The 12680-nt window shown below is 46.0% G+C and overlaps 1 protein-coding gene across 4 annotated transcripts in view; it reads right to left on the bottom strand.

Moving 5' to 3' along the window:
- VWA5B2 (von Willebrand factor A domain containing 5B2) overlaps window positions 1-12680 on the bottom strand; it is a 46133-nt gene that overhangs the window by 30303 nt on the left and 3150 nt on the right. For all 4 annotated transcript variants that reach the window (XM_038417140.2, XM_038417141.2, XM_038417142.2 and 1 more), the window contains exons 2-3: window positions 7417-7593; window positions 5885-6046 (exon numbers count right to left, since the gene is read on the bottom strand). In XM_038417140.2, coding sequence (XP_038273068.1) covers window positions 5885-6046; window positions 7417-7555 — 301 coding nt within the window. In that variant the 5' untranslated portion in view covers window positions 7556-7593. The remainder of the gene's footprint in view (window positions 1-5884; window positions 6047-7416; window positions 7594-12680) is intronic.

Here is a 12680-nt window from a genome sequence, read left to right as displayed (position 1 = left end):
CAGCACAATATATCACAATGCATTACTGTGATCCCACTGTTAAAGTGCTCCTTCAAAGCCTCTATGAACCGTATAGCTCTGAACTGGGCTCTTCTAATAGCCCTTGCATGTGGCTGTTAAAACTCAGACAGACTCCATTCCAGCTGCAACTTTTCCCCTTTGCTTCACAGATATTATGCAGGACACAGCAGGCAACTATAATCATTGGGATTTTTGTCACTGAGATCTCATCTTGTGAGTAAATAGCACCAGCGTCCCTTCAATCTACCAAGAGCACATTCAACTGTCATTCTGCATGTGCTGAGCCAGTAATTAAATCTTTCCTTGGTGCTGTTGAGATGCCTGGGTTATGGCTTCATAACCCAGAGGACAACTGGTAGGCTGGATCCCCCAGGATCACTATTGGTATTTCAGCATTGCCAATGGCAATCCGCTGGTCGGGAAAGAAAGTACCTGCTTGTAGCTTTCTGAACAGTCCTGTTCTTAAAGATGCCAGCATCATGCACCTTCCCTAACAAGCCAACACTGATGTCAGTGAAGCATCCCTGGTGATCCATCAATGCTTGTATAATCATGGACAAGTAGCCATTTGTGTTGATGTACTCTGTGGCAAGGTGCTCTGGTGCCTAAATAGGGAGATGCATGCTGTCTATCGCTCCACGCCAATTTGGGAACCCCATTTCTCCAAATCCATCCACTGTGTCCTACAAACTGCCAAGAGTCACAGTCCTGTGTAGCAGGAAACAATTAATGGCCCTGCATACTTGCCTGACAACAGCCCCCACAGTGCATTTCCCAATTCCAAAATGATTTTCCACTGACCAGTAGCAATCTGGAGTTGTAAGTCTCCAGAGTGCAATTGTCACTAGCCTCTCCACTCTCAGTGAAGCTCTCATTTTTGCATCCCTGCGCAAAGGCTGGGGCGAGGTTGGCACACAGATCCAGGAATGTGGCCTTGTGCATCTGAAAATTCTGCAGCCACTGATCCTCATCCCAACCTGCATTATGATGTGTTCCCACCTGTCAGTGCTCATTCCTCATGCCCAAAAGTGGTTCTCCATCATCTGAAACTGCTCCGTGAACACCACCTACAAGCTTTAATTGGTTCTCATAATGTCCCACAGCAATCTTTGTCCTTCAAGAAATCATCACATTCCCCACAGATTCCGTTCTTCTTATGGCTCTGCAAATACCGGAAGATCATGCATCCTGTGTTTGCAACACTCATGACAATAGTGCAGAGGTATGCAGGTTTCATGCTTATGTCAGAGATGGCAGACTTTGAGAAGGGTTCATGGAATTTTTTAAAAAGGTGCAAAAAATATGGGATACAGATGACATTATGGGATGAAGACAGTTGCAGATGACATTATGGGAAGTTGACCTCTTAGTCCCGGTGACCCCTGCGCCGCTCCTTTCTGTCCGACCATGCATTGCTAACATTTCCCAAAGGACAATGCGCTGGATGGTAGCAAGTTGCACACTGGGATACCTACCAATGTTGCAATCACACTGTACATCGACAAAAGCATATCTGGTGAGTATACCAACGCAAGGAGCCTAGTATGCATGCGCACAAGCGATATACTAACTGCAACAGCTTTATGCCGAACTGGATGAGGAAGGTGGGGGCAGCCAAAGGAAGGAATTCAATCAGAGGAGTGGAGTGGTCAGGAAAGGAGGATGGATGTCAGCTTCAGTGTTCATGATGGAGTAGAAGGGAGAATCTGGGAGACCAGAGGAGAGGAGAAGGCTGTAGTCATGGCAGGAGATGACAAAGAGCAGGTTTTGGTGGGGGAATGGAGAGTCAGGGATGGATTTTTGAGATGTTATAGAGCAGGAACTGAAACGATCTTTTAACACTGAATGGTGGGGAGCGGGAGAGAGAGAGAAGGGAATGGAGGATGGTTCCCAGAGAAGAAAGATGACTTCATCACTGAAAAAGGAGGGGGATGGTTTTAGGGAAATACATGGAGTTCAGGATCAAACATACTGAGATTATCTAGGGGGCATTTGGGCAGCCAGAGATGTAGAGCTACACTTTCAAAATGAAATACTGGAGATGAGATATATCCAGGAGGAAAGACTTCAGATGTGAGATGGGGCAGAGTGGGTGATGCAGAGTTAGACATGGGAGTCACTGTCAAAGAGATAGTAGCTGAAACTACTGGGACAGATGAGATCACCCAAGGAAAAAGCACAGAGGCAGAAGAGAAGGGGAATGAAAACAGAGCCCGGATCTTGAGAGATGTCAATAAACAGAGGGAAAGAAGAGGAAAAGAAGCCACTAGGGGAGACACTGAAGGAGTGCATAGAGATAGGAGGAGCAGTAGGACTGAACTGAGAAGCAAATGTCCTGGAGGAAGAAGCAGTAGTGATTGACTGTTACAAGCAGCAGAAGACAGAGGAGGGGAAAAGAGAGGAGAGCCTGAAGATAATTAATGAGCTAAATCAGCAGTTTCAATGGAGGAGACAGGACAGAAGCTGGTTTGTATGGGATACAAGCAATGTTCCCTCTAATTTTTCACAAGCCATGTGCATGAAAAATTTCTTCTGTGCAAATTTTTGACAGGCTGTGTGCACAAAAAATTTCTTCTGTGCAAATTGTTGTGCTTCTGTGCAAATTTTTGTGCATTCGGTGTTTCGACGTGTGCACTGGGTTGTGCACGGGCACAGCTTAGAGGGAACAGTGGATACAAGAGAATTAGAGCAGAGGATGTCAAGGCAGCTGGAACTGGTGGCACATTCAAGTTGCTCGAAGGCAAAGGATAGGAGTGAGACAGAGTCTCAGAGAGGTTTCTATAGGCTCATATTCAAAAGCTGAGGGAAAACAATTACATGTTAATGGGGATGAAGACTATCCTTTTTCAAAGACAGCAGGTTCAAGAGAATCAGCCCTCACTCCTGACAAACCAGCTGGCCCTAGAATGCTGGTACTGGAGGGATCATCAACCCCAAATTACAGACTGTCCAACTATGGGACAGTGGATTCAGGGAGGGGGAACAGTTTATTTCAGAGAACTCCCATTCCCCATCACTCCTCCTACCCCCAGGTAGGATAGCTCTCACCTCAGTACCTGCCCTGACTGGGAGAGGAGTCGGTTTTAATTTGTCCTGGACAAACCTCAAAGGATTCAGTGTTTCAGTTCCCTTGGCAGCATCCGGAAATTCACATGCTGCTTCTCCAAACTTTGTTGGCTGAACTCATGAGTGGGGTTTCTGGCCAGACTCTCAGCACCTCTTAGTTCCAGCTGTGACAGCATTGCTTTGGGAATCACCTTTTCAGGGAAGGTTGGAATCCCCCACCCCAGCTAACACCCAGAAGCACAAAGACAGCCTTGAAAGTTACATGACATAGACGCTGACTCCATGGATACTCTAGCCCTGGAGCACACACACAAAAAAATTAGTGGGTGCTTAGCACACACCAGCAATAGTGGTGCTGCAGCCCCAGCCAGGGATCAGCAGTTCCTAAGTAGCCCCGCCTACACCAATCAGCTGGTAGGCTACTGCACTAATCAGCTGTTTGTCCTGTTCCCCAAATGCAGCCCCCCCCGCCTATCAGCTGTTCTGCAGCCTCTGGACTGGTTGCAGTAGAGGCTGACCCAGTCCTACTTTTCAGCCCGCAGTGGGGGTTGGGACCCCTCCTCCAGCAGCCTCAGGGAGCTGCTCCAGACAGGGTGGGGGGAGCACAGGGTTCCCTCTGCTCTGCAGAAGCCCAGCCTCATCATCAGCAGTGAGATCTTGCTTACCTGGGTTGGGTGGCCCCGCCTCCTATGTAGATCTCCTGGGCAGGCTCCAGCTCCTAGCCGGCTCCAACTGTAGGCGGCACTAGGTGAGTCCAGGCAGAGGGAGCCTGGCTGGGGGTGTGTAGGGCCCACTGCAGTGGCAGGAGAGGGGAAACCACCATGGGCACAATTTGGAGGTGATGGGGCATGCAGAATCATTGCCACTACCTTCCTACATTTCTGCCAGTGCTGAGCTGTTCTGCTCTGGTGGGGAAGGGTCTGTCCACAGGAGTGCCATTGGGCAAGGGGGGGACTGTCCTACCCCCCCAGGATAGTAAAAATCTGGGGGCAAATTTGTCTCTCTCCTCCCTCTCTTGCACCCATGCATCCTTTATCCAAAATACTCATTTGGCATGGAAGTTAAATAGGTGTTAACAAAATCAAACAGAACAGAGTTTTTCAAAGTGTGATTTAAAATCCCTTCCCTTCTCCATTGCTCAATTTTCTGTCTCTTGACTCTTGTGATATTATCATTTCAAGATAACATATAGTTCTCCTATTATCATAGGCTTTGTCTGGACTAGCATTTGTCCTCCTGATGTAATTGATTGCCAATTGCTTGTTAAAGTGACTGTAAATGCTAATCTAGATGCAAACATTTGCAGAGTATCAGGACATGGGGGCTCAGCATAGGCAAACCACAAAACTTTGTGCTCCAGAACAAACATTTGTGGAGAGCCTCAGTTATTAACACAGTTAGCATTCACAGTCAATTAGTTCAAATTATAACAGGACCACCAACTCTAGTCTAGACAAAGACAAAGCATGAGTTCCCCCAGGCTAGACAGGACCTGGATTTTTAATATAAAAGGTGGCAACATAAATGTATCTTCACTCCCCAAAACAAGCAAACACATAAACAAAACAAAAAACACCTAAGAACCCCAAATCTTTATGCCTTCTTTACACATCAGAAGAAAATCAAACAAAGGCATAGTCTCAGTTATTGCCCCTTTACAAATCACCTTTAAAAATAAAATGATCCTTTACATTCCTAATTCCCCAAAACCAGGGTAACTGCTGACTTTGTGGGGCTGAAAGACTGGATCTGGGTGTGAAAATTTGTTCCTTTCCACCATTGCACGTACATATAGAACAGTGTGCTGGGAGCACAACAGAATAGGTTAGGGTAAGAAAAAGGTGATTAGGGGGAAAAAGGCCCTCAAAAAAACCTTGTCTTGAAAATAGAGACAGGGTTGGTTTAGTAGTCAAGTTTCAGAGTAGCAGCCGTGTTGGTCTGTATCCGCAAAAAGAACAGGAGTACTTGTGACACCTTAGAGACTAACAAATTTATCAGAGCATAAGCTTTCGTGGGCTACAGCCTACTTCATCGGATGCATAGAATGGAACATATAGTAAGAAGATTATATATATATAGATATAGATATATAGATATAGATATACAGAGAAGGTAGAAGTTGCCATACAAACTATAAGAGGCTAATTAATTAAGATGAGCTATCATCAGCAGGAGAAAAAAACTTTTGTAGTGATAATCAAGATGGCCCATCTAGACAGTTGACAAGAAGGTGTGAGGATACTTAACATGCGGAAATAGATTCAATATCTGTACTGACCCAGCCACTCCCAGTCTCTATTCAAACCCAAGTTAATGGTATCTAGTTTGCATATTAATTCAAGCTCAGCAGTTTCTCATTGGAGTCTGTTTTTGAAGCTTTTCTGTTGCAAAATTGCCACCCTTAAGTCTTTTACTGAATGGCCAGAGAGGTTGAAGTGTTCTCCTAACAGTTTTTGAATGTTACGATTCCTGATGTCAGATGTGTGTCCATTTATTCTTTTGCATAGAGACTGTCCGGTTTGGCCAATGTACATGGAAGAGGGGCACTAGTAGTCAAGATTTCTGAGGTCGGGGGGCAGGAAGAGGTGGACGGAGGGTGGGGCCTTGAGTGGGGCGGAGCACCCACGTGGAAAAATAAAAGTCAGCACTTATGCTACAGGTAACTTCTCAGCCCTCAGGAAGCTCTTGGATTCCATCTATGCTTATTTTATTTGAGCAATCCTTGGCTTCGACATCATTTTAGCCATACCCTTGTCCTAATTAGGCTAGGTGACGTCACACTACCCAGCATACTTACCGTTGGCGCAGAGCAATGGCTGGCCCAAACTGGGGCTGCAGTTAACGCAGCAGTCCTCTGCTCGGTGTCGATTCTGGATCTGGAAGGTGATGCTTCTGCTTCCTGTCACAGCTTCAAAACCCACTACCACCTCAGACTCTTCCAGGGGATAGATGAACACGCCTATAGGGGGCAGCGGAGAAAGAACTCTGAGGCTGAAATCGCAAGAGCTACCAGACAGAAACCAGCCTGACTCAGAATAGATTCCAACCTTAGGCTCAACATTCCCAGCCTGCACTACGTGATGTATTAGCTCTTCACCACAAATTCTGCTTTAGTGCTGGTGAAAGGTCCTGGAGAGCATCCATCTCCATTTATCCTTAGCGTTGCTACAGCACCAGCAATTGCAACATCAGCTTCTCCCATGTTCCACACTCCCTCACATGTCTTATCTCTGCCCTGAAGGCAACCCTTCTATTGTGGAGAGAAGAGTTCAGACTCGGTTTGTTTATTCGGTTCATAGCTCCCAACAAGGGGGTCAAATCTGATGGTGGCTTTTGTGATGTGGACATCTGCACTCTGGAAATTGGACTGAGACTCACTAACTCACTTCACCTCCTAAACCACTGAACAGGCAACACATGGAAATGACTTTTGGTCACTACTCCCAACGTGGACAGAATGGAGCAGTTGACCTAGTGATGCAAGGTTTTGTATCCCAGTTCCAGTCCCCTCTGAGCTAATCAGTCCTTCCATAAGGGATTTTTAACCTTCAGGGTCCAGTAAGGCAACTAGGAAACTGCTCTAGATCCATTTTAGTATCTACTTAATGCATAAGAGAGTGCCTAGCCATTTAAATGCACAACAGCCTGGGTATTTGTTGAAAGGTGACTGGATCAGTGCCTCCTGGATGCAAACCAGCCCAGATTCACCTATGATATGGTCAGGAAGAAGGAAAGCCCAGTGCTTCCACCTCTTCTTAGGGCACATCTTCACTGGCAATGTTAAAGCAGTGCTGCAGCAGTGCTTTAACATGGCTTGTGTAGTTGCGCTCTACAAAAACCACCTCCTCGAGGGGAATAGCTACCAGCACTGGGAGCGCGGCTCTGTCTACACTGGCACTTTACAGCGTTGAAACCTGCAGCGCTCGGGGGGGGTGTTTTTTCACACCCCTGAGTGAGAAAGTTGCAAAGCTGAAAAGTGCCAATGTAGACAAGCCATTACTCATGGGCTGTGCTAGGTTTGGGAAGGATTCTTCTGCCAATCCAGCATTCATGTCCTAGCTCAAGCATGCGTATTCCACTGCCTCTTATGGGAACATGCTAAGTTTGGTTCTGCGTATATCAGTTCCCTATACTGACTGTCCTAGTGGGTCTTCTCCTTTAGATCACTAAGTAGAGGCAAGAGTTCAAGAGACTAAAGATGAACAGGTAGAGGAGGGTGGGTGCAGCACTGCTCCACACCAAGATAGGTCAGATCTGCTCCTATATACCAGCAATCTGCTAGTTAACTAGGTACAACTTATTCTTTAGCTCTAAATAGACGCATCTTACCTTCTACAGGATCCTCCTCTGAGTTGATGTAAGTGAGGTGAGCAGTGACTCCCAGGGAGTACCCGTTGGCACAGGCCTTTATGCATGAGCTCTTCAGAGGGAGAGCTGTCCAGGTAGCTAGAGAATACAAGCCTGGCATGGTCTCTAGGCACAGCTACCAGGTCCTGCCAGCTGGGGCTATCGAGAGAAGGTGAAACAACACAAGCAAGCATTGAAGTTTGGAGGCAAGGAGAGATCAGACCAAATGCTGTCTTTAACTATCAGGAGAGCTTCAGAAGTCTGGAATAAGTCAACCGCAAGATTAAAATATTGCACAATGAAGCTGGTGACATTACAGTATTCTTCCTTCCTCAATTCCTCCTCACCCCCTCTCTCTGCTTCTTGGGCTTCCATGATCCTTTGCTATCCTGGATCTTCTCATCTTTCATCTCAAACTCTCTCTTCTGTCACCCTTGATAATTCCACTATCTTCCCAATCACTCAAGTGTACAGCCCCGGAGTACCATTCAACTCCTTTCTCCCCTTCTCTCCTCATGTCTCAGTTCTAATCAGTTCTTGTTACTTTGTACTCTGCAACTTCTCTACTGTCCTTTCATCTCCATCCCAACCTTCATCTAAAACTCTCACCTGGGCCTTGGTCCTCTCTCATCTCAGCTATTCAATTTTTCCCTCTAGAGATTCCCTGAATCTCATCTTGCTCCCCTCCAATCTATTTAAAGTGCAATACCAAATTCTCCTCTCACACTTCTCTGACCATTCCACTCCACCTCTGAGCCCCCTCCTTGACTTCCCCTAGCCTGCTGTATTACATACTTCTCATCCATCATCTTCACCTCCAGGATCATGTATATGTTTCTGCCTTCATTTCTCCTGCTCTTTCCTTTGCTCCTACTAAGGCACTACCCTAATTTCCCTCTCTGTATCCTTCCTCCATGCCCACCTTCATGCCTTCTCCATGCCATTACGCTCTTATACTTGGAAGAAGCTCGCTCTGTTGGTGCACCAAACCACCTCCTTCTCTGCTTTCAAATCCCTCTTCACAGTATTTTTTCTGGCAAGCCTTCCAATAATGAGCATTGCACGATTCCTCCAGCACCTCAAGCTCACACCAGCACTCACTAGAGTGGGTCTCTGAACTCTGCATTGTCTGCATCTAGACTTTATTGCAAGACTGCGCTGTCTTATGTTTTGTACAGGGCTGAGCATACTGTTGGTTCTCAAAAAACAATCCTTGGGTAGGGACCTGAGGAAGGTAGCATCATGCTGCCAGGCTGAGCAGCCACTCAGGGTGTGCTCACTGGCCACAACAGCAGCAGAATTAAATAAGCCCACACACTAAGCAGAGTGAGGACTTCCTCAGTCCCTGTATTTAACTGAAATTAAGAGAAAAGTCCCAGTTTCCGCAGCCCTTCGGAATGGATTTTGACTGGGAGGAAAAGAGCAACACAAGGACTGATTCTAAGCATGGTTGGGATCAAATAGCCATGCGCTTGCTCTCTGTTTATTTTTCCATGTCAGCAGCAGCTGAGCACTCAGCCTAAACTTTCCAATGAAACCAGTCCTAGCTGCTAAGATCTCCAGAGGGGGCCTATATGGACACTGAAGGCAAAAGAAGATTAATCCCAGACTATGCTCCATGCTCTCTTCTGCTGTCTTAGGGACTGGACATCAGGAGACACCAAACCATACTTCAGCCTCAGAGCACACGCAGTATCAGCTGTTCCCATCCCCGTCAGCCACCCACAAAGGTTACCTGGGTAATTGATAAACAAGTGAAGGGAAAAAAAACACACAGAGTAGCTAGGACAAAACAGACTGGAGTCTCTGTTTGTTGGGGGATTAATAATTAACAACAAGGACAACACTAAAACTGAGACAACAGAGCGGGGGAAGGAATGCATCCCTCGGAAACCTGGGATCTCCACAATGCCCTCAGGCAGATCATGCAGAGTCCACTTCTGGCCACAGCAGCTCCCAGGCTATGCCCACCTTCCACCTGTGGTCACTTACCCTGAGAAAAGTCCATGAATGATACCAAAAGATCAGGACACCAGCCCATCCCTGAGGCTATCAAACTTTCCCACCCCATTCCTACTTCCGGTTTCCCATATCGACTGAGAGACTTCTCCAAAATTATTGCTTTGGCCAAAGGATTTTCCTGAACAAGATGTGAAATGTAATGTTATTTCCACAACATGCCTCAAGACTCACGTGGAAGGACTGCCTGAACCAACAGGCTTCACTGCTTACGTGAAGGGACTGTTTGGCCCCTCTTCCACTAATATCCCTCACCCCTTCATGGGAAGAGATTGCATAGTCCTGGAATAAGAAAAAGATTCTTGCTCAGTGTCCAGCCAGAGCTGAGCTTCTTCGCAGTTGTAAGTGAATGGATCCCCAAACTGATCAAATCAACATTCCATAAAACATTTGGATAAGCCGTAATGCATCTTTCCTGCAAAGAGATTCCTTGGGTCTTTCTTCTCCAGACACATGCAAGTATTTAGTCTGTGCCCATCCAGCTTGCTACATACCTCACCTCAGCTCCCACTCTTGATTCACCCAGAAGCATAATGGATAGAGACATCCCAGTATCACTAGCGTGTGCTATAGATTAGCTGCTCTCAGTGCAACAGGCTAAGAGAAAAGGGCAAGGCCAGATGGAAACAAAGCATTTGGTTTCATCTCACTCCAGTGGCCTTCATCTCAGGAATTTCAGGTTTATGAGACAGACTGTAATTTAAGATTCCATGTACCCACAATTTATGGGTCAAGGATGCATCTGTTTGGAGCACCTTACACCACGTGGAAAATGGAGATGCTGAAGTGGAGGAGTGATAAACCCAAAACAAGTCTGAGGAGACAGAGTTGTGATCAAGTCAATCACAGTGAAGAGAGCAGTGGCTACAAAGGATGCGGACGATGTCCCGGAGCTTTACAGATGACCCTTAGAAAGTACATACAACCCAGGAAAACATAGATTATATGAGATTGCCATTACCATGCCATCCACCTACACATCCCATAAATGTAATTACCAGACAACTTAGATTAGTGCACAGATCTGAGGAGGCTGCGGAGTGTGAATCTTGGTAGTAATCCAGCCCGGGGTGTGGACCCTGCTGCATTTAGGAGCTGGGAGTGTGATTCCTAACACTAGAGTCCTGGAGTGAAATCCTGCCTCTGTTCAAGTCAATTTCAAAAGTCCCATTGACTTGAACAGAGCCAGGATTTCACCCTGATGTACAGGTCCTTCTGGGCTCAGGGGCTGGGAATTTGAGTCCTGGCACTATTGTGGTGCTGTAGTTCCAGGTGTCATTAAAATTGCTCTGAGGATGATCACACCAGGTTAGCATTAGAGCTCTGGTGAGGTTCTAGAGCACAGTCATCCGAATAGGGAACTGCCAGAGGGACACTCCCACTGCTCAAAGTGCCCGCTGGCATTGGGAAGCCAAGCTGATGTACATCTGTTCTGATCATGCTCTCACTAGGACCCTTGAGCATTAGCAAAGGGAAAAGAAGGCATCAAGCAAACCATAGGAACCTGAGGGGGGCTCAGACACATTTTCACCTCAGAGCCACTCCACTTGTTCCCAAGACAGTGTGCTTAAGCGCAACCAGTGAGCCCGCTATTTGCCAGGCCTCTGATTGGCCAGAGCTCCATTTAGCTGTTTACCAGGGACTTACCAGAGAGGCTGTACTGGCTGCTTTTTATCAACAGTCTTTACATTTAGTCTACCAAAGTAAACAAGTCCCATCTGGTCTTCTCATGTTTTATGTAGGCTGCAGTGAGCCAGTTGGTAATGAATAAAAACAGATCCACAGGTCCTCACCCTGTCTCCCCCATCCTCCTCCTCTTATTGCCCCACTGGGAAGCAAATGGTCTGTGGCAGTGACTGCAAAGACTGTGGGTTCTTGCTGCTCTCTCCACAGCATCCCCTGCAAGACAGGTCAGGTCCCCTCATATGAGCAGGGTGCCAGCCCCTTTCTCTTATTCTGGATTGCCTATCAAATGGCACAGAGGGAAGCACAACTTGCTAGCTCTTTCTGCCTCCTACCCCACTCCTGCTTGTCACTTCTACCTAAGGAAGCTGTTGTTAATATCTGTTTCAGCTGGCAGGGGAAAGAGAATGGTAATTTAAAGAGCCAGCATCCCTGCTATGGATCAACTGATTCAAAATCCAGGGGAATAAGCTGTGTGTTGGGAAACAGCCAGGGAAGGTGAGTGGTCAACAGCATCTGTAGTAGATATTGAGAGAAGGGCCAAATCCAGGCCTAGTGTAAGGAGGTGGAAATCTACTGAAGACAACAGAGTTAAATCTACTTAAACCAGATCTGAATTTGGCCCAGAGTGTCTGTGAGATCAGGCAATGATAATGAAATATAAGCTTCTTTCATCCACGGATCTCAGAACTTTCATTTAAACATTCATTAAGACTCACAATATTCCTGAGAGTTTATTCCTACTGTATTTTTTAAAAATAAATAATGAATCCCAAAGCACTTGCCTGACTGTATTCTAGCTGGAGTAATGGGAATAGTTAAGGATGCTCAAGTGCTTAGAGCCTGAAGGGTCATCTTCAGAAGCTTGTAACTTTGTCAAACTTTTGCATGTTCTGCTGAAATTCAGCATGTATATTTCTGTCTAATTTTCCTAAGTTATAATGGTTTTGCATATGCAATGTTTTTTTTTAATATGTAACAATCTGCCAATGCTTCATTTGCACTACACACAGGTACATAGGCAAACCCAGTGGAAACTTCCACTGAAAAGGTGATCTCATAACATTACAGTGGACTTTCACATGCATGTGTTAGAAAGTAAAGCAGGAAATAAATTTTAAGGCCATGGTGTGGGGGGGATATTGTCTGTGATGGTGCATGTAGAATGAAGCCAGGGCTTCTACCTCATTGACTGCACATATTATACAGGACAGAGCTTTCTAACACTGAACACAATACAGGAGTTTTGTTCATTATAAAAAAAGTAGGAAATTTCACACAAAAGGGTTTGATCTTAAGCTGGTGAAAATCAGGGCAGCATGCCAATTTACGTCAGCTGAGGAGTTGTTCCATACTCTTCAATTCCATGATCACATACTATTACTTTTCTATAGACCTAGCCTCATTTATTGACCAGGCTGGACATGGAATGAGGCAGGAGTACAGAGGACCCAAACTTCATTTGCTGCTGAAGTTTTGTAGCATGTAACAAATTAATTCAGGGTCCATAGGACCACTGCCTAACTCATTGTAGGAGTTGGAGG

Source organism: Dermochelys coriacea, chromosome 9, assembly GCF_009764565.3.
Source record: "Dermochelys coriacea isolate rDerCor1 chromosome 9, rDerCor1.pri.v4, whole genome shotgun sequence".
Classification (NCBI taxonomy): domain Eukaryota; kingdom Metazoa; phylum Chordata; order Testudines; family Dermochelyidae; genus Dermochelys; species Dermochelys coriacea.
The sequence above is the reverse complement of the archived record's forward strand: the minus strand, read 5'-3'. Positions and strand labels throughout refer to the sequence as shown.